Source organism: Phoenix dactylifera, chromosome 1, assembly GCF_051530095.1.
Source record: "Phoenix dactylifera cultivar Ajwa chromosome 1, Ajwa_hap1_PhDact_Kaust_v1.1, whole genome shotgun sequence".
Lineage (NCBI taxonomy): Eukaryota > Viridiplantae > Streptophyta > Magnoliopsida > Arecales > Arecaceae > Phoenix > Phoenix dactylifera.
The window spans coordinates 74,985,923-75,006,584 of record NC_143190.1 but is presented as its reverse complement, the minus strand read 5'-3'; the positions used below and the strand labels follow the sequence as shown (position 1 = coordinate 75,006,584).

At 35.6% G+C, this 20,662-nt stretch overlaps 1 protein-coding gene across 6 annotated transcripts; it reads left to right on the top strand.

Moving 5' to 3' along the window:
* Window positions 1–3,205: 3,205 nt before the first annotated feature.
* LOC103711888 (DNAse I-like superfamily protein) lies at window positions 3,206–19,921 on the top strand. Of its 6 annotated transcripts, none has more exons than XM_008798205.6 (15): window positions 3,206–3,523; window positions 3,621–4,080; window positions 5,249–5,415; window positions 5,597–5,662; window positions 7,966–8,018; window positions 8,965–9,046; window positions 9,167–9,216; window positions 9,780–9,870; window positions 10,780–10,872; window positions 11,078–11,110; window positions 11,207–11,301; window positions 11,383–12,763; window positions 13,239–13,324; window positions 19,362–19,446; window positions 19,660–19,921. In XM_008798205.6, exons 1-15 carry the CDS (start codon window positions 3,443–3,445, stop codon window positions 19,726–19,728), a joined length of 2,892 nt encoding a protein of 963 aa, XP_008796427.4. In that variant the 5' UTR covers window positions 3,206–3,442; the 3' UTR covers window positions 19,729–19,921. The 6 variants fall into 6 exon arrangements, with proteins under 6 accessions (XP_008796427.4, XP_008796428.4, XP_026662317.4 ...); XM_089927260.1 differs by having other exon boundaries at window positions 3,225–3,523; window positions 9,148–9,216; XM_008798206.5 differs by lacking the exon at window positions 5,249–5,415.
* Window positions 19,922–20,662: the final 741 nt, after the last annotated feature.

Here is a 20,662-nt window from a genome sequence, read left to right as displayed (position 1 = left end):
CTTAGTGCCTCCTACATGGATCCGTCCGCATATTGCACGTCAAGAGGGTAAATTTAGGACTTATTTGGCTCGCATAAAAACTTTTACCTTACTCAAATATATTTTCTAAAAAATTAATATATAGATATATAATATCTAAAAAAATAATTTTTATGTATTTGGTTGACTATTTAAAAAAAATATAGAAATCATACTTTCCAATATTATTTATGTTTAATTAAGCAGCTTTATATATATATTATATTATTAAATATAATATTCTCGTTTACAATATTTAGATCATCAATATCGGCAGTATCAACAACAGAAAAAGAATGCTAAGATATTGATATCTCTATCAGAGCTTCATTACCCAACTAAGTTTACCAACCAGAAATGCTTAAATTAGGAGAGAAATTATTATCGATGCCTTCATAGCTACTTTTTCTCATAATTATTTTTAAAATAATTAATTAATAATAGAGCATTTTTAGTTTGTAGTGGAACTAGTCATACATGATGGTTGCACATATTCCAAAATATTTAAAGAGATTAAATTTTATCCATTTTAACATGATCTTTTGAGGTACTTTTAGAAAAATAAAAATTACTGCGATTCCAACCCATAAACAAAGTAAATTGTCCGTACCTTGTAAAAATTTTTCTTTATCACACAATATTGAAAAGATATATATATATATATATATATAATCTTCAATCAATATAAACTATTTTTTTTATTTGTTAACCACAAATCCCTCCTCCTTCTCCCATAAGTCAAACGAATCAGAAAAAACTATCGATCACCCACGGCAGAATAACAAATAAGGATATAAGCCAGTCATCAATATCACTTATTGACTAATCCATGATCTTCGCATTCTTGGTTAGCGGGTGATTGGCAGCAGTACTCCAAATTTAAGAACACTGCTTCAGTTTTTAAAAGTTGATGACTCCTGTTACGTCATACCCATGCAAATATACGATACGACTAATGACTAAAACATATCAGTTACGTAGAATTAACCATATAACTTAGTATCTTTACCTTAAAATAAAATAAAATAAAAAAAAAACTTAGGAAAGCATGGATGGCCTCAAAGAGCTCATCAGCGGATGGCAGCACACCGTGCAAAGAAATATAAATATTTTCAAATTACTTTTGTGGCATGACACATATGATGTATTTGCATCAAAGTGACTTATGCTCTACCCTTGCTGTGACCAAGTGGAAGTTGTAAATACGGTTAATGAAAGAGGAGCAGCAAATAAACTGGGGCTGCCTAGCTAATATTTAATATCATGCACATAAGACAAATGTATCATAATTTACGGCAACTTGACTCACCTAACTAAGTAAACATTAGACTTCTTTCTTGACCAAGAAGTACGATGGTGTAAAAATTAATACAAATAGTACCACCATCACCACTAATATCACCAGCAGCCTAATCCTTAATCATAAATGCATTCCAGACGTATAATGCCGGGCAATAGTTTTAATGGAAGTTTTCTGGTGCAGACGTGCTCTGCTTAGTACTAGATGTGGTTTCCATAGTTAGTGCTGCTTTAGCAGTTATTGTCTTAATGGTACTGGTGTAATGTTATATATCATCTCGGCATAAACCTGAATTCCACAGACCTCACCACCTTTTGGATTGGGCATGGCAAGAGAAAAGGTTATTGGTAGTGCCTTGGATGATGGGCTCTTGACATAACTTGTCTTCAAATAATATTTAATACATTATCAAAGTTGATTTTTTTTTATGTATTATGTATAATCAATCAAATGATTGAAACAAGTCTAGTTTGATAATTATGAATATGATTTTATTTGTGCATAATATGCACCTCACTGTGTTCAGATACTATTTGTGCATAATATGCATTCGTTATTTATGTTGATATTTTTTTTTCCCTTTCCGATATCATTTTTAGAGGGTTGATAGATTTTATGAGCTCGAAGAACTAGCAATCCGAGGATACACATGTAATAGGAAGGTTGTCATTCTTAAATAATATAAATTCCTTAAATAATATAAATATTCTTAATTTATACTGAAAATAGATTTAGATAGTACATGAATACTAGTTATTTTGAAGCCTCTTGCTCATATCTCCAACCAAAAGACGTTTTCTATAAAGAAAGTCTTTTTGATATGGTCTTTATGTTTCATGATCCCTATCACAAAATATAGATCCTTTTAATAATATGAACATTCTTAATTTAGATTGAATATATATTTAGAAGATATCATTTGGTACATGGATACTAGTTTTCTCTAAGCCTCTTGCTCAGATCTCACATCAAAGGATGTTTTCTATGAAGAAAGTCTCTTTAGCAGATCTCCCACTAATCCAAAATACCGACATGGGGAAGACAGATCAATCGGAAGCATATCATCCCTCTGAAGATTGAAATGATTGTTGTTATTGAAATATTATTTTAAATAGAAGAAAAAACTAACTGTTAAATGAAGGTTTAATAAAGCACTAAGAACCTTCTTTCTACTTTGTGGTTATGGAACTATGGATCACTTAGTCTATAATAATGATGCTTGTGCAGAAATATATGGAAGGAAGATATTTAAGAAAACTCTCATATAAATAATAAAATTAGTAATAATATTATTTAATTAACATGACATCATCTCAAAATCATAAAAACTAAAAACAAAGTCAAATGTATAAATATATATCAATTACATCTAAATGCCATAGCCTGACTTATCTTAGGTTGTGGCATCTCGAGGAAACCAACATTAGCCGTGCTTGGCCCTAGCTAGGGACTAGAAATGTTAGGGGTGCAAGTTGACTGAATAATCTCCGTCTTAATTCATTTTCGTATTTGAATCTATTCGGACATGAATAGAAATTTGAGTATTTGATTAATATCTGCATCCGTATCTATATCTGTAACAAAATAGACATGAATATGGATAGACAACTATTATGTATCCAAATATTTGATTCTATTTGCAATCTTATTTTATTTTATATAAAATTCATTAACTTTTAATTGAAATATATAACCTCATTAATATGCTATTTATTCAATATACTATCTACTTAGTAATATTTTTGATTTTTTTTGCCATAAAGTTTGAATTATCCAACTTATATCTATATTTGTATGCGTATCCATTAAAAATAAATATAAATATAAATTTTTATATTCGATTAATATTACTATTTATATTTATTAGATAAAAAAATAAATATAGATATACCTGGCATAACATTGTGATCCTCGCCGGTTGGGCGCGGGTCTGAGCACATCCGTCTTCCAAGTTCCAACAGATCGCGGCGAGTCCAGAAGAACTCAAAAGGCGCCGCCACCAACTCACCGCGAAAGGCCCTTTCAGAGCCTGTGCGCCACTCCTCGCGCCGTCGTTCTTGCTCGATAACCTACCGCGATGCATCTCCCCTCCTTGGCCCGTCTCGAGACATAAAGATATAAGCCATGCGATTTGCTTCTCCTTCACTTCAATGCATCGCTGCTGCCGCGACCTCCAACGCCACCATGTATTCTCCCCGCGTTAATGTAGGCTTTCTCTCTCGCCTAACACTGTGAACACTGGTAATCGAAACCCTAAACTTATCCCTCATTAAAGAACGTTCGTTTTGGTGCTCCTTGGCAGGCTCGATGCCGGAATCCACGGCGCCGTGGCTTCTGCGACCGGCCGCCGCAGGACAGCCAAGAAGGCGCCGGCGGGCTCGTGAGTGGAGACTCGCACCTGAGGACCGTAAGGGACGCGAATCATGGGTTCCGGCAGGGGCAGAGGGGCGGCGCTTGGGTTCCCTGGGGCCCTCCGGGGCCTTCATACGGCCCACGACCACAGCCGCCGACCTACAGCCCTCCTCCGCCGTACCATGCCCCTCCGCCGTACCATGCCCTTCCGCCGTACCATGTCCCTCCGCCGCCGCGGTCCCATGGAATGCCGCCGCGGTCCCATGGAATTCCTCCGCCGCCAGCTTTTAGAACGCCTGCCCCGGCGTTCGGCCCGCCGCAGCCGGCCTTCCACCAGCCTCTACTGCCCAGGCTTGCGGATTATTACAGGAATTGGAACTTCGCTTTTTCACAGCCGCCCCCTCAGTGTGGTATGTTTTCACTCGATTCATCTACCTAGGCTTTAGGGTTTTGGATATTTCCTCACCTGTCTTGACTTCTCACCTGCCTTAGATATGTTTTGTGTTGTAATCGAACCTATCTTTTCCTGCATCTGGAATCTTGACTTCTCTTCTCCGGCAAACTTTTCCATAAGTTTCCTTGGAACCGAACAAAGAGGGAACGGAGGATCTTTTCTATGACACCATGAGCGGGTTTCCTGAGAAAGAATTTGGAAAAGTTTGTACCGATAACGGATGCAGCCCTTTCCAGGAATAGTAGGCGAAGAATAAAAAATAAAGATGACCCATGATAGTTGAGATAATGTTTGATGGGTTATGTTTATGTTATAGATGTAATAGTTATCAATTCAGAAATGGGCAATTACTTGAACATTTTCAACAAGTTGAACTTATTGCTCTAGGAAATGAAGATACGCTAAAAACTTGATGTTTAAAATAAATATAGGGCGTGTGAAGAGAAGATAAACAGATGCTCACTAGTGGTTCTCATCGGGATGTGCACCTGATATTGAACATTCCTGCAATAGGGCCTATGTTCAATATATTGGTTATGATACTTCTTGAATTTTGGCAAAGATTTTGATTTCACCTTTTCTTATAAAACAGGTGCCCAAATTCTGTTCTTGAAACAATATACTCAATGCTTAAACTCTGTTCTTCCTTTTATGGAACATTCATGCATGTGTGTTTAAGTCCAAGTGTTGCCAAGGAAAACTAAAATTTGCATGCGGTCTTATCTTTACTTAATGGATTATTTATAGTGATGGCTTCTTGGTTGCATAAACAGTTTGGTGGAAGATGTCATATTATGTTCCATATCTTCTTGCTTGGAAACTATTCACTTGCTTTGTTATCAACTTGTTACAATGCTGAAGAGTAAACCTTGAATTACTGGATTTTTCAAATGTCAATGTACTCTGTTCTATGAATATCTAAGTTCAAAATTAGATGCAATTTTTACATTATCCATACTCGGTGCTGCTTTAATACATCCTGTGTTAATGAAATTTTAATGTACTATATTCTATGCAATTTCTGCATTTTTGGTACTTAGTGCTGCATTGATACTTCTTAAGTTAATAATATTTGTGCTCTTAATATTGTTATATTAGTTAATTATCTCTTATACGATCACCAGAGCGGTTTATTATGCTCTCATACAATATACTCGCGGACTACCTTGCTAGAGATCATCGATCCAAACTTTACTTTCACATTCCACCTTACATTTTGGATTGGGAATGGCGAAAGAAAAAGTTATTATTAGAGTTCGGATTGTGGGCTCCTGATATAATGTGTCTTCAGGTAATTGTTACTATAACCACGTTGATTTATTCATGTATTCCATGTACCCAGGTAATCGGGACAAGGCTTGATAATTATGGCTGTGTTTTCTTTGTTTACCTTCTTTTCAAATATCATTTATGCATGATATGCTTTGAATTTGTATGCTAATGGTTTTTGAACCCTTTCGATATCACTTTAGGAAGTAGATAGATTTCAAGATCTAGAAGCAGAACTGGCAATTCGAGGATATAATGGTATTTGGAAGGTTGTCTCCATCAACTTCTCTTTTTCTTACGGTGATTTAGCCTTAATTTCAAATGTCTCATGTTTTTAGCAAATTATCCCAAGGCTTGTATCAATTTTGTTGTTTTTATAGAACCGTTACCCATGTCATATATGCATGCATATGTTCGTGTGCACGTAAGAAGTTAAATTGCATTTGATGCATGGTTCGCATTACAAGGTTTGGTATTCTTGCCGGTACCATGTTGCTACAGGTCGGTTCATAGTACCAATACTTAGTACATCCTCCATGCCGAGTATCTGTTCATTACTAGTACAATATGGCTTTACTCCCAATATTGGGCGATGCATCCTTTATGGTGAACGATACTTTTTTGACGTGAGTAGGTTCAGTAGATAACTTTCTAAGGATAAAAATAGTCTTGGTAATATAGTATTGCAAATAGCAATAATCGAATTATTTATTGATATTAATAATGCATCTAAAAATTTGATTGACTGATCCTAAGTGTGTGATTCTTTTCCTTTCTTTTGACTTCCTTGAGACCATTTTATCACTATGGTGGTTTGGTTTGTTTCAAAGAGGCCAGCCATTCGTAGCAAAAAAAAAAGAAAAGAGGCTAGCCACACAAATTCTCTGGTATGTGTGCCATAAGAGACCAGTAGGTTGTTATGTTGAATTAGATGCATCATTATCATCTTAATTTTGTTATTCTTATCTGCTCTAGTTGACTAATTTTGTTATGCTTATCTGCTCTAGTTGACACCAAAAAGGACATAATACAGAATAAATCTGGTTATATGAAGAATTCTTGGAGTATTTATAGATAGGGATTGTTAGTATCAACCGTACCCGAGCACATTGGAGACATTATTTATAGTATTTTGTGAAAATGTGGGATTGGAGCCTTGGATGTTGGAAACAGGCACATGATTGGTCGCAGCCATGGTGGTCCTCATGTCAAGCTTGTGAGAGACTGGTCTAATGTCAGAGTGGTTTCAGTCATCTAACTTTGTCGCGAGCATTACCATAACTCATTGAATGATGGGGGAATCTGTCAATTTTATGATAAGTCTCATTGAAGCATAATTTGAAAATGATGGAGGATGCTGTGCTATTGTTGGGTATGGACAAAAATAGAGATGACCACAAGTAGTCATAGCTTTTCCTCCTTTGCCGGTGACCAATGGTTTGAAGATAGGTGCTCCAAAACTCTTTTGATACTTCTAAAAGACGACATAGGATACATGATTGGTAGATTCTTATTTTCCTTTGTGATGTAAACATAAGTTTCTTGCACTATGCCAGTTTTGGCCTATACAAAGTGATGGGCACATTCTCTCTCAAAATTGTGGATCAAAATGTCAAGCTGGTGATCCTATTAGAATTCTAAAGGATATAGAAAATTACAACAAAGAGAAACATTTTTTTTGTGTGTGTACCTGGATATCTTTGAATGGCTATGTCATGGTCACTAGACATCTTGGATATGGATTACAGTAGACATAGGCCTATCTCGATCAATTTGCATGTGTAACAAGGGATGCCATAATACTTTTGGAATAATGTTTTCATGAATTGATGGATGCCTTAGCTAATGTGGGAGCTGTGTACTGATTTTTCAACTATCTTGGCTTATGCTGACTCACATCTCAGTAGGCCAGCAATGCTATATAGCTTATTAAGAGCTCTCTCATGAAATGGGGCTTGCCTCAGTGGTCCTACCCTCTGCCTGGCAACTAAGGGTTCTGGGTTTGAATCTGGGTGGTGCATCCCTAATTATTGGGGCCTAGGTAATTATAGCATGACCGGGTCTCCCTCCCTCTTTCCCTCTCTCTCTCTCTCTCTAAAAAGAAAAAGCTCTATCTCTTGGGTCAAATTGGTTTTATTTGACATTATGTTGGCTCCAACATGTCACAGATTTTGTTTGCTAAAGTTTTGGATATTTATGAGCAATAACATTGCCTCGGTTCTAAGTTCTAACTGAACACAATATAAGATGCTTGGACTTTGATAGACTCTAATCAGCGCCAAGCTTAAATTTTGAAACTCAGAAATATTTAAAGAAATTAGGTGATTCATAATAATTTTATTATCTTGGTTACACTACAGTTGGGTCCCAAGTGGTGGGGCCATATTCGTGCATACTATACTGTTGTGCATTTTATTCATTTCTTTACTTTATATGGTATGTAATGTTGTCATTGTCAACTTCTCGACTTTTATTTAAGTGCTTATGCTGCTTCCTTTTCTGCCATGATAAACCTAAAGAACTTATTTATTGCTGCTGCCTTTTCTGGTGATATCATTAATTGATTATGCAGATGCGCACTGGAAATGCTGTTGATGGATGTGCAATCTTTTGGCGAACAAATAGGTAAACCCTCCTGGTTTTTCTTTTCATTGTCCCAGATGAGTAAGTTTCAAGATGTATCACCAATGCCATTGATTCATAACTTTTTGTTGGTTAATCTTGAAAATAAAAAAAATTTATTTTGTTGTGTTTTCCTGTTTGCATTTGGGTTCATTAATTTAAGTTATTAAGAAGCAGTGGATTGAAAATGGCCAACTAATTGCCTCGATCTTTTTTAAAGATAAGAAGAATTGCTTCAATCATAATGGCCAATAATAACACAGAAATTCCTCCACTGTTTTCTAATATATATATATATATATATGTGAAAAAGAATTCCACAAAGTGCTATAAGTTCCCCCCCCCTAAAAACTAGTTAGGACATAGGTGAGTTGCCTCAGTCTAAGAATAAAAAAGAAATTTGACCTCTGCTTGAAGCTTTTGGCTTAAGTTATCCTTCTTTCTTCTCTTTAATTTTCCTTTTATTGCTAAACATTGGAAAGAAGGATTCTGCTCCAACTAATTTTTGTACTAAGAACCAGAGAGGATTGTAAGGCTCTTGAAAATTGGAATTGTATGAAACACCAGGAAGAGCAGCAGCATTTTTGATGATATCCTAAAAGTCTATGCTTTGGACTGTTCGTGTCTTATCCCAGATAAAAATACATCTACATAACTCTAAAAAATGCAACAGCAATGCTAGTGAATTTTCACCTGCATCCTTTCTTAGGATTGCCTGGTCTGCTTATCCTATTTTCCTGGGCAAAGGAATGAGTGTACCCTGAGATGTGCATGAAGTGGAGAATTGACATGTATAGTTCCTGGATTTTTGTTATATTTATGGCTGATGTTTTGTAACTTCACTATGTAATGTTTCTATTTTGGTACATTTTAGTCCAATCAGTTTGGTGCATGCTGCTTCATAACTACACTACCTTTTTGGTGTCTTATTTATTGGTCATTGCATCAGATTCCAGCTGCGGCATGAAGAGCACATTGAATTCAATAAACTTGGGCTTCGAGATAATGTTGCCCAGATTTGTGTTCTGGAGGTATGTCTGATCCATTGACTCGAAGTTTAAGTACAATATGTTGTTAGATGTATGTCTGCTTGATTTTTTAGACATTGTTTATTGCCATTTCAATGTATCAGAATTCTTTTTTTTGGCCAGTCAAGGATTCAAAGCCGTTCCGAAAAAGAGCTTGCATCTTTACCTGCAAGGTACTCACCAGCATTCTGGAAACTTCTGCTGCTAACCTTGTTTTGATACAACATTTCATCAACTCTATCTCCAAAAACGGGAATTCCTTGTGCTTAGATGCTAAATCATCTCGATGTGAGGATTTAGAAACTTTCCCACCAGTGGTGTTGCTTGTATTGTTCATTATGTTTAAAATTGGCAGTATCTGTGTCTAATGATGCATGTGTGCTTACACATGTTCTTCAATTATGCACCATGCAACCACACCCATAAACATTAAGCTTTCTCCAACTATTTGGGATTTGTTTTGTGTGACATTAAAATATTTAAAATATTCATCTCTAATTTTTCGAATTTTACTATTCTTAGTAAATTGCCTCTAGTATATTGTCTTGTGTCTGGTGCCAGCCCAAAGTCGGGACGAGGCCTGATTGTCATGTATGTGTAGTTACATCCTTTCATCCCGAGAACCAAAACTCCTTTTTTTTTCCAGATGAGGTACCCATGTATCAACTTTGCCAGGTAGTATTTTAAGTGTTCATGTGATCATTATATATTTGCTTAATTGGACATATCTGTGCAGCTCTGATCAATCAAGACAAGCTAATCAGGTTGTTATATGTAACATTCATGTTCTGTACAATCCAAAGAGAGGAGAAATTAAGCTTGGTCAGGTATGAATACTTTATTATGTTATATACTTAGATATTTGTCTTAACATCTAGCCTTATAAGTTTTGTTATTCTTCAAATGCAGCTATCTACAAGTTCAAGTTCTTTAAGTATATCCAAACAACATATTTCAAGTCATTTAAATAATAACTTGTTACTTATTCAATTTTGGTTGTTTTGGCAAAGATAACCTTCTTCATTTTGGCTTTGTGTAAGAAAACATGAGTCACAATTTGTTTAATATGTAGTCAGGAACTTTGTTATGTCAGATTGTCAAACTGCCAAATTTACATCGAACTGATAACTTGGTTATGAAATAAAAAACGATTCACAGCTTCAGGCTTAGTTACTCATACTGCCAATTTTCTTATAATTTATGTTCATTCTTTATTATCTAAGGGATGCTTCTATATTGGATTTTATGTTATTTGGACTCGGGGTACAAATGCTGGTGCATGGATAGATGTTGGATCCTTCCAATTTCCTCAAAAATCATCTTGCAATTTGCAAAACATGTTTGTGCACCATATTTGAGGTAAACATATGAGTCTTGATAGATCAGCTTGAATTTTGTGTCTACAAGCCTCGAGCAAAATGAATTTCTACAACTCTGGTTCTTGAAAATGGACTGCCTGACTTGTTCTGTTAATGGTTACTTCTAGCTTCCTAGTTTGATGGATAGCTTAGCTTCTTTGATTAAGGAAGTCTTTCTATATGGTGCACATCATTCTTTTGTAAAGAGTTGAGGATAAAAAAGCCCATTTTATCGCACTTGCTTTAGGCTTTGGTACTGGTGGACAAATGACCTCATTTTGCTCACTTCATATCCCTTTCTCCTAATACCTTTAGCTCATTAGAATGCTCTTTAGCACAATCTTCTAACCAGTATTGCTAAGTTCAACTTGTGAACAGGTAAGGATGCTTCTTGACCGAGCTTATGCTGTTTCTAAGATCTGGAATGATGCTCCAGTAATTATTTGTGGAGATTTCAATTGTACACCTAAGGTGGGCTTTTTTTTGTGTTCTGATTGCTAGCGTCTCTTGTTATAATTATTTCCAATCTACTTCATATTAATTTTTATATTAATAATATATCAAAATTGTGATATGGTGTTTATGGTGTTACCTATTACTCCCCTTATCCAGTTTCATGCTGCCTCCTCACTCTCCTGACTTATAATTTGATGCCTTCATTTTTTGTATTTTTCAGAGCCCACTGTACAAGTTTATATCTGAGAATAAGGTAAGTCAAAATTTCTGCTAATATGTTGAAGTAACTCGTAGGGTTCTTGTGGTTATTCAAAATATTTTTAGTTTCAAAGTTGTTTCAACTTTACAGATAAGCTTGTATGGACTTGCTCGGGATCAGGTATCAGGACAATATGCTGCTAGTATTTATGCACCAGGATCCTCTGGTGGTCCTAACTTGTCCAGGTAGTATCTTACTAGACAAATGTGCTCTGATTCTAATCTACATAAATAGATATGCTAAAAATGTTTATATTTCTATTGTAGGTACCGGCCTCCTAATGTTAATTCTAATGACACAGCAAATAACATTGAGCAACGTACAGACACTTGCAGTCACTGCAAACATCAAAATGATATTGAAAATGCAAATTTAACAGAAAAAATTTCTTCCCCTCAGGGACAGACAGGCTTGCTAGATTTTTCTCTGGCACCTTGCTCTGACAGTTGTCATATGGATAGGAATAACACATCACATGATGTTGCCACTAGTGAAATAGGTGGAACAGAAATCTCAAATGGTCAGTCTGTTCAGTCTAGCTCTGCTGAATGTGGACCTGCTGATCCATCAGAAAGTGTTAGAAGCTGCATCCAGCTAAAGACTAACAAAGAGTTCTCTCAGTCTGATCCAGACGTATCCTATGAATTGATTGATAATCCTCAGCTGGGTTCTTCTACTGAGAACAGGGAGATCTCTCAGGGACTCCTTGATTCATCATCTGAAATGGAAAATAAAAATACAGAAGTTTTAGTTGTCTCTACATCGCATAAAGACTTCATTGGCAATGAAACTCAGAAAGAAAATAAAGATGATAGTTGGACTTCATCAACTAGCACTAAGAATTGTTCATCAGATACGGTTGCAGAGAAGTCAGTGCTTGCTGAGACAGTTCTTTATAATGATGCTGATACTGAAGTCTCTACTTTGGAAAGCATGGATAATTCCTCGGTTACTGAAAAGGAAAAGGCTGGCCTTGTTATATCCTGTCAATCTACATGCAAGAGCAACCAGCTAGATTTATCCACTTGTGGTGATTCAGAAGTGGATCTGACATTGCTCAGTTTATCACTTGATAAAGTAGGGGTAAAAGGGAGAGAAGATAAAAGTAGCTCTGAGAATTATGACATTAATTCATCAGGTGAGATTCCAGCATTCATTCCAAATGATGCCTCTTCATCCAATACCAATAATTGTAATAAATCTGAACTAGCGGATTCTGCAGTCAGTCAATTCTCAATGAGTTCTACTGTTGGACCATCTAAGGGTCAGGTGGAAGACAATACTGGTGTCAGTGGAAATAATATTTTGCTCGATGATATATGTAGTTCTGAAGAAAATTCTGACCCTAATTTTTTCAAAGAGCTTATTGGATCAGAGGATTTCTGTAGATTTGGCGAAGGTATATCACCAGCAGGCTCTGGTGAAAATCAACCATCATCTGGCATACACTGCTTGGAGATGGATCCATCAGCTATCGAGATTCAGGAAGATTCACTCGAGACAGCTCCTGCTGCTGCTAATCTAGAGAAGCATTCATATAATCCATATTTATGGACTCCAGTGGAAATTGAGATTGCATCAGGAAATGCAGAATGCACAACTGTTGAACATAATTTAAAATTAAGGAGTGCATATGTGGATGTAGAGGTAGATGACGCCACAGTATTGCTTTATTTCTGTTTCACATGGCATGATTATTACTTTAACTGCTTATATCTCTTTTATATTGGCATTATGTATGCATAAAAATGCATTAATATTGGGTGACCGACTTAATTTTTTATGATTTCAGACAATTCCTATGTATTCTTGTGATTTCGTAGTTTCTGTTTGTTACTCTGTACCAGAAACAAAGTCTCATATCCAGAGTGCTATATTCTTGAAATCATTACACATGGGCTGAAAAAAGGGAAAAAAGACGGTTAATAGTAGTCCTTCTTAGACTTTTGCACATAGCCATGCTCAAATATGATAAAAAGAACACAGTAGAGAAAAAATACAAAATGATTCCCACTATAGTCTTAAGAAATTATATAAAAGGATGCCATGTAATGTTGTTAAATAGAAATTTAGGAAGGTTCAGGACAAAAATTGGTGATTTTTGTTATCTTCATGTTAACAGGATTATGCAGGGACAAAGGATTCAAGCGGAGAACCCCAGGTTACCAGTTACAACAGGCTGTTTATGGGCACGGTTGACTATATATGGTTAGTAACGTGTCATCAGTTGCTGTCATACTTTTCTTATATTGTATTACATGGGTCAACACTCTCCACCATCACCATGTCTGTTCCCCTTCGGTTTTTCGAACTATCCATTTTTTTATAGTTCAAATTGACTCTGGCTGCAGATAATCACAAACAAAGTTTATAAGAATTAGTAGGCTATCACGATGTTAATTTCCGTAGTATATTTCTGTTTATATCCATGTAAATGAATTTAATGGCTGGAAATAAAGCAGTGATTTATATGCTTTTTACATGCTTCTATTTAAAATGCGACAATTTTCTCATGATGGAAATTGATATAGGTCATACTTGAATGGTTGGAGCTGAAAAGCTTTCTTGTTCATGTTTCATGCGTATTGTGGTCAAACCTTAAAAACTAATAGACTGCTTGTGCAAGTGAATATCTGCATTACATTCAAACTGAAGATGTAGTACTTCTGAAATCTGGTCAAGCATGGAGAGAATAGTTGCTTTTGATTAAAATTTTTGAGGAGACATATGCAGATGTAGATTGACGAGCAAATGTTGGCGTTAATGTAATTCTTATTAGGAGAGTCTTTTAGGGTAAAATAAAATATGTATGATCACAAAGCACTTGCACATGGAAAGGGAAATGTTCAAGGTCCATGAATACCATCTAATGCAGCTGTAGATTGAGGAGAAATTTTGGTATTAATCTAATTTTTATTAGGAGGGTATGTATTAGGGTATGTATTAGGGTACAAAAAGAAAATATATATGATTACAAAGGACTAGCACACTGAAAACGAAATGTTCAAAGGTCTATGAATACTCTGTTACCACTCTTGAGATTCTTAACAATGGAGATAGTCTATAAAAATCATTTTTTATTGAGGCTTAATTAAGGATTTGAAATTTGCTTTGTATTGTGCTATTTTTACAATATTTTATCATCTCACAGCTACGTGAATGAGATCAGAGGTATGGCTTTATGTTGGTCTACATTGATATTATGTGTGTCAACTTGTACTGGTTTATTTTTAGCACATGCTTAGACTATTCACAATTACAACTCAGACTTGCTGAACTTGAATAGATGGTTTGGATGAATCTGATTGATTATTTTTTGTCAGACCTGTTCAAACATATAGAGCTTCTTTTTGCAATTGGTAGCTGATGTTTTAGTTTACTACTTGTCAGCAGACAATCATTGTGCTTCTATTTATTTATTTATCTATCTATCAAGCAACACATTTTTTATGGGTTTTTTGCTTGTATATCCTCCAAAATATGCAAAATTGTATGAATGCCCTCGTAAAATTGCTATTTGCATGTATACTCTTATAAAATACTTAGCTTGCACGTATACCCTTCTTTTTTTTTCTTTTTTATATATGTACCTATACTATCTAGCGCCATTAAAAATAAACGATTTACATTTTAAATAACTTAAATACCCTTGCATGTAGATAGACCTGACCACGGTTCCGAACCGCTGGTTTCGGTTATGGAACCGCTGGTTCCGGTTTCACAAAAACCTAGAACCTTAACCGGAACCGAAAATAGTCGGTTCGGTTCCGGTTCTAGAACCGCCGGTTCCGGTTCCGGTTGTAGACGGTTCCGGTTCCGGTTATAAAATTTTGAAAAAAAATAGATTGTGTAATTAATTTGGAAATTTTTTTTAAATACAAATAGATTGTGTAATTAATAAAAAATGATAATTTGTACCTTATTTTATTATTTACTCATCAATAGAGGGGGGTCGGTAATTTGGATCCCAAGAATTTGGGTTTGGAACATATATTTTCTTGCCTTTATTTGAGCGGAAGGAAGACATTTTTGATAATTGGATTGGGAAAAATGAAAATATGGGAAGGTTATGAAATGTGTAGAGAATTGGAATAGATTGAATAATTGAGAGAGTGAAAAATTGAGAGAGAGAGATTGGAAGATTGAGTCATTGAGTGGTGTGGTGAAAAAATTGATTTGGAGAGGTATATATAGTGTTGGGGATAATTTTCGTTTCTCAAAATGCCCCTCAAACTAGCTATTTTTTAGTTATTAGGAGGGGTAAAATAGTCATTTCCCAAAATGCCCCTCAAACTAGCCGTTTTTAGTTGTTAGGAGGGGTAAAATAGTTGTTTTTTTCGGTTCCGGTTCTGGTTCGGTTCCGGTTCCGGTTCCATCAAACCTGGAACCTTAACCGAACCGTATTCCTCAAGGTTTCGGTTCGGTTAAGAACCGTGAGACACGGTTCCGGTTCCGGTCCGGTTCTTTCCGGTTCGGTTCCGGTCCGGTTTTTCGGTTAAAACCGAACCGTAGTCAGGTCTACATGTAGATACGCAAAAAAGAAAACTTTATAAGGATACACATGCAAATAGCAATTTTGTAAGGGTATTCATGCAATTTCGCATATTTATTAGGGTATACACTTAAAAAATTTAATAAAAAAATGATCGAAATTCAGTAAAGATAATTTAGTTGCTTTTAAGAAGAAAAGGTGGCAAAAAAAGATTAATATTATTATGTCACATGATCTCATTTAATATGAACTCTTATAGAATGAATCATGCTGGTGGCAAAAAAAGATTAATATTATCATGTCGCATGATTACATGTGAATATCAACTCTTGTTGCCCAAGGTGACAAGCCAAGAGGAGGGGGTGAATTGGCTTTTCTAATCTTTTTCTCTTTTCCCTTTTTTTTTTTTGTTCCTTAATAAAATTGATAGATGAGTGAATCGTTTAGTTAATACTAATTAAGTGTGTATAGTGAAAGTAGAAAGACACACAAGGCAAATACACAAGAAGTATAGTGGTTCGGTGCTCTCCTAAGCACCTACGTCCACTCTCCAAGCGTCCCTTTGGGAATTTACTATAATCCCGCGGATTACAGTTGGATTGTTTTCGGGGCTCACAATCCAAAAATCTTTACACTTTGGTTTTCTAGGATCACCAAAAATCTATGTTGGTTTTGCGGGCTCACCAATAATCTATTCCGTTGGTTTTACGGGCTCACCAACCAACCTTACAAGAGATTTAAAAAGAAGAGAGTTTGAAGCTCCTAAATGAGCAAATATAACAAATATGAACTAAAAGAAGAGATAAGAAATAGTTATCGCTTTGAGGATGCTCTTCTCTTCTTTGCTCAGGTTACTTCACTTCACAATCGGTTGGTAGAGCTGTTGAATGCACTCTCAGATTGCTCAACCACCTTCCTTTTTGGATTTGAATGAAGCAACTTGAAAAAGAATACTAGAGCTTGCTTTCACTTGAATGCTCTATTGATTCCTTTAAAAAAGTTAACTCCTCTGATGAATAGTGTTCCCTAAATACTTCCCTACCTCTATTAGTCACTCCCCGTTGGTTAGATTTAAAAAACTAGCCGTTACTGACCGTTGGAAGCTGAAAAAGTACTTCTGCAAAACTAGCCGCTATGCCCTTGCCCGAGCTGGGGTCGACCCAAACTTTACTGTGGTCGACTCAAGTTACTGTTCATTAGCCTTGGGGTCGAGTCAACTTTCTCTGGGGTCGATTCAAACTTCACTGGGGTCGACTCCTGCTACAGTGTGTCGGCCTTCTCAGGAACCACAGAAACCTTATTTTTCGTCATTTTCATAGGGTCGACTCATACTTTCTTGAGGTCGACCCGTGCTACAGTGGGGTCAACTCAAGCTCCATTGGGGTTGGCCCTCTCAGGAATTCTAGAGACATAGTTTTCGAATACTTATACTGGGGTCGGCTCTTGTTTGCTTGGGGTCGGCTCCACTGGGGTCGGCTCCATATGGGGTCGGCTCAAGGATACTTGGGGTCGACCCTCTCAGTAAAATCCAAAGAGTTGTCTTCTTGCTCGCTTCACGTTGGGGTCGGCCTCATTTACTGTTCATCTAAGCTATTTTTCCAAGGGTGTGCCAGATGGTTCCAAAATGTGCCAGAGTCGACTCCACTTCTTCTAGGGTCGACTCAACTCATAATTTCCTGCATCTTTAGGTTAGACTAATCCATATGATCAATAAAACGTATTTCAAGCAATTTTGAGTGTATGCCACCATAGAGCTTCATACCTTTAACAATGAAATTTACTGTTTTGCCCTTAAGAGTAGATTTCACTTGAAACTTTGTTGAATTAGATTTGAAAGCACTCTATCATTCTTCTACTACAGATTTTATCCCGTTGTTGATCATTGGAAGTCATCTTGATCTCATTCTCTCAATATATAATGAATGTATCGAAGGTGTCGTATTCATTAGTGATGTATCAAATTAAACTGTATTATTAATTTAATGTTCACTCAATTGTTGTGTTAATCATCGAAATATCACTATCATCCTCAACTCTTATAGAATGAATCATGCTGCTTTTACGAAATTCTCAACTAAAAAAAAACAATAACTCAACATTTACAAATCACTAAAAACTATTTTACTAATCTAAGCATCTATAATTAATTTAAATTTGATATGCTTTAATCTTTGTAAAATAATGAAGAATCTATAGATGTCATAGATTCAATAATGATAATTATATCAAAGTCAAATGAAAAATAGCATTACCAAAAGGATCACTTAATATTCCAACTTGACCAAGTTATGATCTTAAAAAAAATTTGACAATGTAGCTCAATTTTTTTTTGATTTGTCGATCCAATTGAATCATAAAAGACTTAGTAAGTTCCAACAGAGTTTTCATATTTTTTTAATAGATTTTTTGAATGTATACCCTTCTAAATATGAGAATTTACATGAATATCCTCGTAAAGTTGCTATTTGCATGTATACCCTTATAACCTTGTTTGCATATCTACCCATAAGGGTATTTCAGTAATTTTAGTTTTAAGCCGTTTATTTTTTAATGACGTTAGATGGTTATGGGTATATATATAAGAAAGAAAAAAAAGAAGGATATACATTGAATTAGTAATTTTATGAGGGTATTCATGCAATTTTATATATTTAGGAGGGTATACATATGTAAGAAGCTCTTTTTTTTAATAGATTTTTTGAATGTATACCCTTCTAAATATGAGAATTTGCATGAATATCCTCGTAAAGTTGCTATTTGCATGTATACCCTTATAACCTTTTTTGCATATCTACCCATAAAGGTATTTCAGTAATTGTAGTTTTAAGCCGTTTATTTTTTAATGACGTTAGATGGTTATGGGTACATATGTAAAAAAGAAGGATATACATTGAATTAGTAATTTTATGAGGGAATTCATGCAATTTCATATATTTAGGAGGGTATACATATGCAAGAAGCTCTTTTTTTTATCGGGGGCTTAGATTGATTTCAGTTGGTTAAAGGACATCTTTCATTGTTTAGATGTTACCTCTTTCCACCAGGAAGCTATTAAATTATTTGAGATGAATAAGTGTGAATTCTAGTATATGTAAGCTTTGCAATTTTGTCTCTTTCTTCAATTTTGCTTTATCTTTCATGCCATCACAATCTGAATTGCACCAGGCACTGGTTAACAAATATCTTTGCAATATGAGCATTAGTAATTATAATCATTTGACCAAGTTTTCAACAATAATGCACCTGGTCTTGGGTGGGCTTAGCAAACATTGCAGAAGTGCATGCACCAAATCTTAGCATTCAGAAAATTTTGCTGGGGTTCAATTTTCGTGCTTTCTCGTTTCTCATTGCATGAAATTCTTGGTTGCTGATAACTTATCCTGACCAAGCCACATAAGATTTAACTGTAGAGGTTTTTGCAGGAAGGGGGGCTGGTTGGTACATGTATCCATTATCAAGTCACGATGGCAATCATTTATTTAGGTCATATTTTTCAGCATACTGAAGTTTGTACAGGGGCATATAATTCATCAAGTTCTTCTGATTATTGATAAAACGAAATAATAGTTTTCACGCTGCAATGATAAAAGCAGCTTCAGTCCTAAATCATGTTGTTATAATTGCTGTGGTGCTTTTAAAAATTGACGACAGTAACTTTTTGGCAACCATTCTAGCCCATAAATTTCTTCTAGTATATGTCACAATGCAAGTATACTGAATTATTAATATAGATTGCTCTTGATGAATATCCAGGTGCTCTGAAGATCTCCAGACTGTTAAAGTGCTGGATACAATCCCTAAACATGTTTTGCAACAGACTCCAGGCTTCCCCACCAAGGTACAGATGGTTGATTTTGCTAAGTTAAATTCTTGCATGTTGCATCTGGTATCACATGCAGTTCAGTTCTCCAAGGCATAGCCAGTAGCTGCTAATAGCCATTGACAAAAATTTCTCGGCCATCCTTTCTTTTTCTTGTTTTCACCTGGAAGATTGTTATTTTTTCCTCCTGCTGCTACAGCTGACCAGTGTTTGTTTAACTCTGCTCCGCAGAAATGGGGGAGCGACCATATTGCCTTGGTTTGCCAATTGGCATTTACAAAGGACTTAAAGACTAAATAGATTCGGTGCGTAATAATGCATATGATATTTATTTTGCCGTAGGATTGTATGCTGTTGCCACAAATGGATAAGCTGTTATTGTTGTTTATTTTGTTTATTATATACATCAAGCATGTGAGCAAGTGTATATAATTCAGTCTCGAGAAGACATAACAGGTTTCATCCCGTTTTTTAAATGTCCCTAATTTTCTTATCTTTGTCCTAAATGGTTTTTTTTTTAAATACAGCAGCATCAGCCCTTATTTACATCTTTGTTCTAAATAGTTTTTTTTTAACTACCCGTTTCAAACCGTGACTCGCCAAATGTTTAATCCGTTGCGACTTGGCGGATGTTTGTTGTGTCAACCAGTGGAGAGAATCACAGGCTGTAGTTGGGATCAAACAATAGTTGAGCATTCGTGTGCGACTGCTGAATAATTCGTGCTTATCATATTTCAAAAGTGTAGACTTTTAAGCAAGGAACTGGAAAATAATTAATAGCTAGCTTAGGGGCTTCGATTTTTTTTTCCTTGTTTGTCGAATAGGCAATTGCTGCTGGCTTTACATGAAACACTGATTATTGGAAAAATAGTTTAGTGTCTTCTTCCATATTGCAAACTGAAGTTAGTAGAAGCAATTTATTAGTACATGCAACTGGTTCGTTGGGGAACAAAATTATTTTTCATGGAGTAAGAAAGCTGCATATGGTTTGCTCTGCAGCATCTACACTTGTTTTGATTTGGCAAGTGAATACCTTTTCTTTTGGCGGGTTTGTTTGCATTAGGGAATAGAAAAATAAAATACAATCTATTGAATACCTTAATCTATTTAGATTTTTTTTTTTGTTTTTTTTTTGTGGGGGATAGGGCATGGAAGAATCTAATCTAAACCTTTGATTGCCAAAGGGTGTGATCATTGAGTTCGGTGAAGTTTTACACTGTTAAACCTTTAAGTG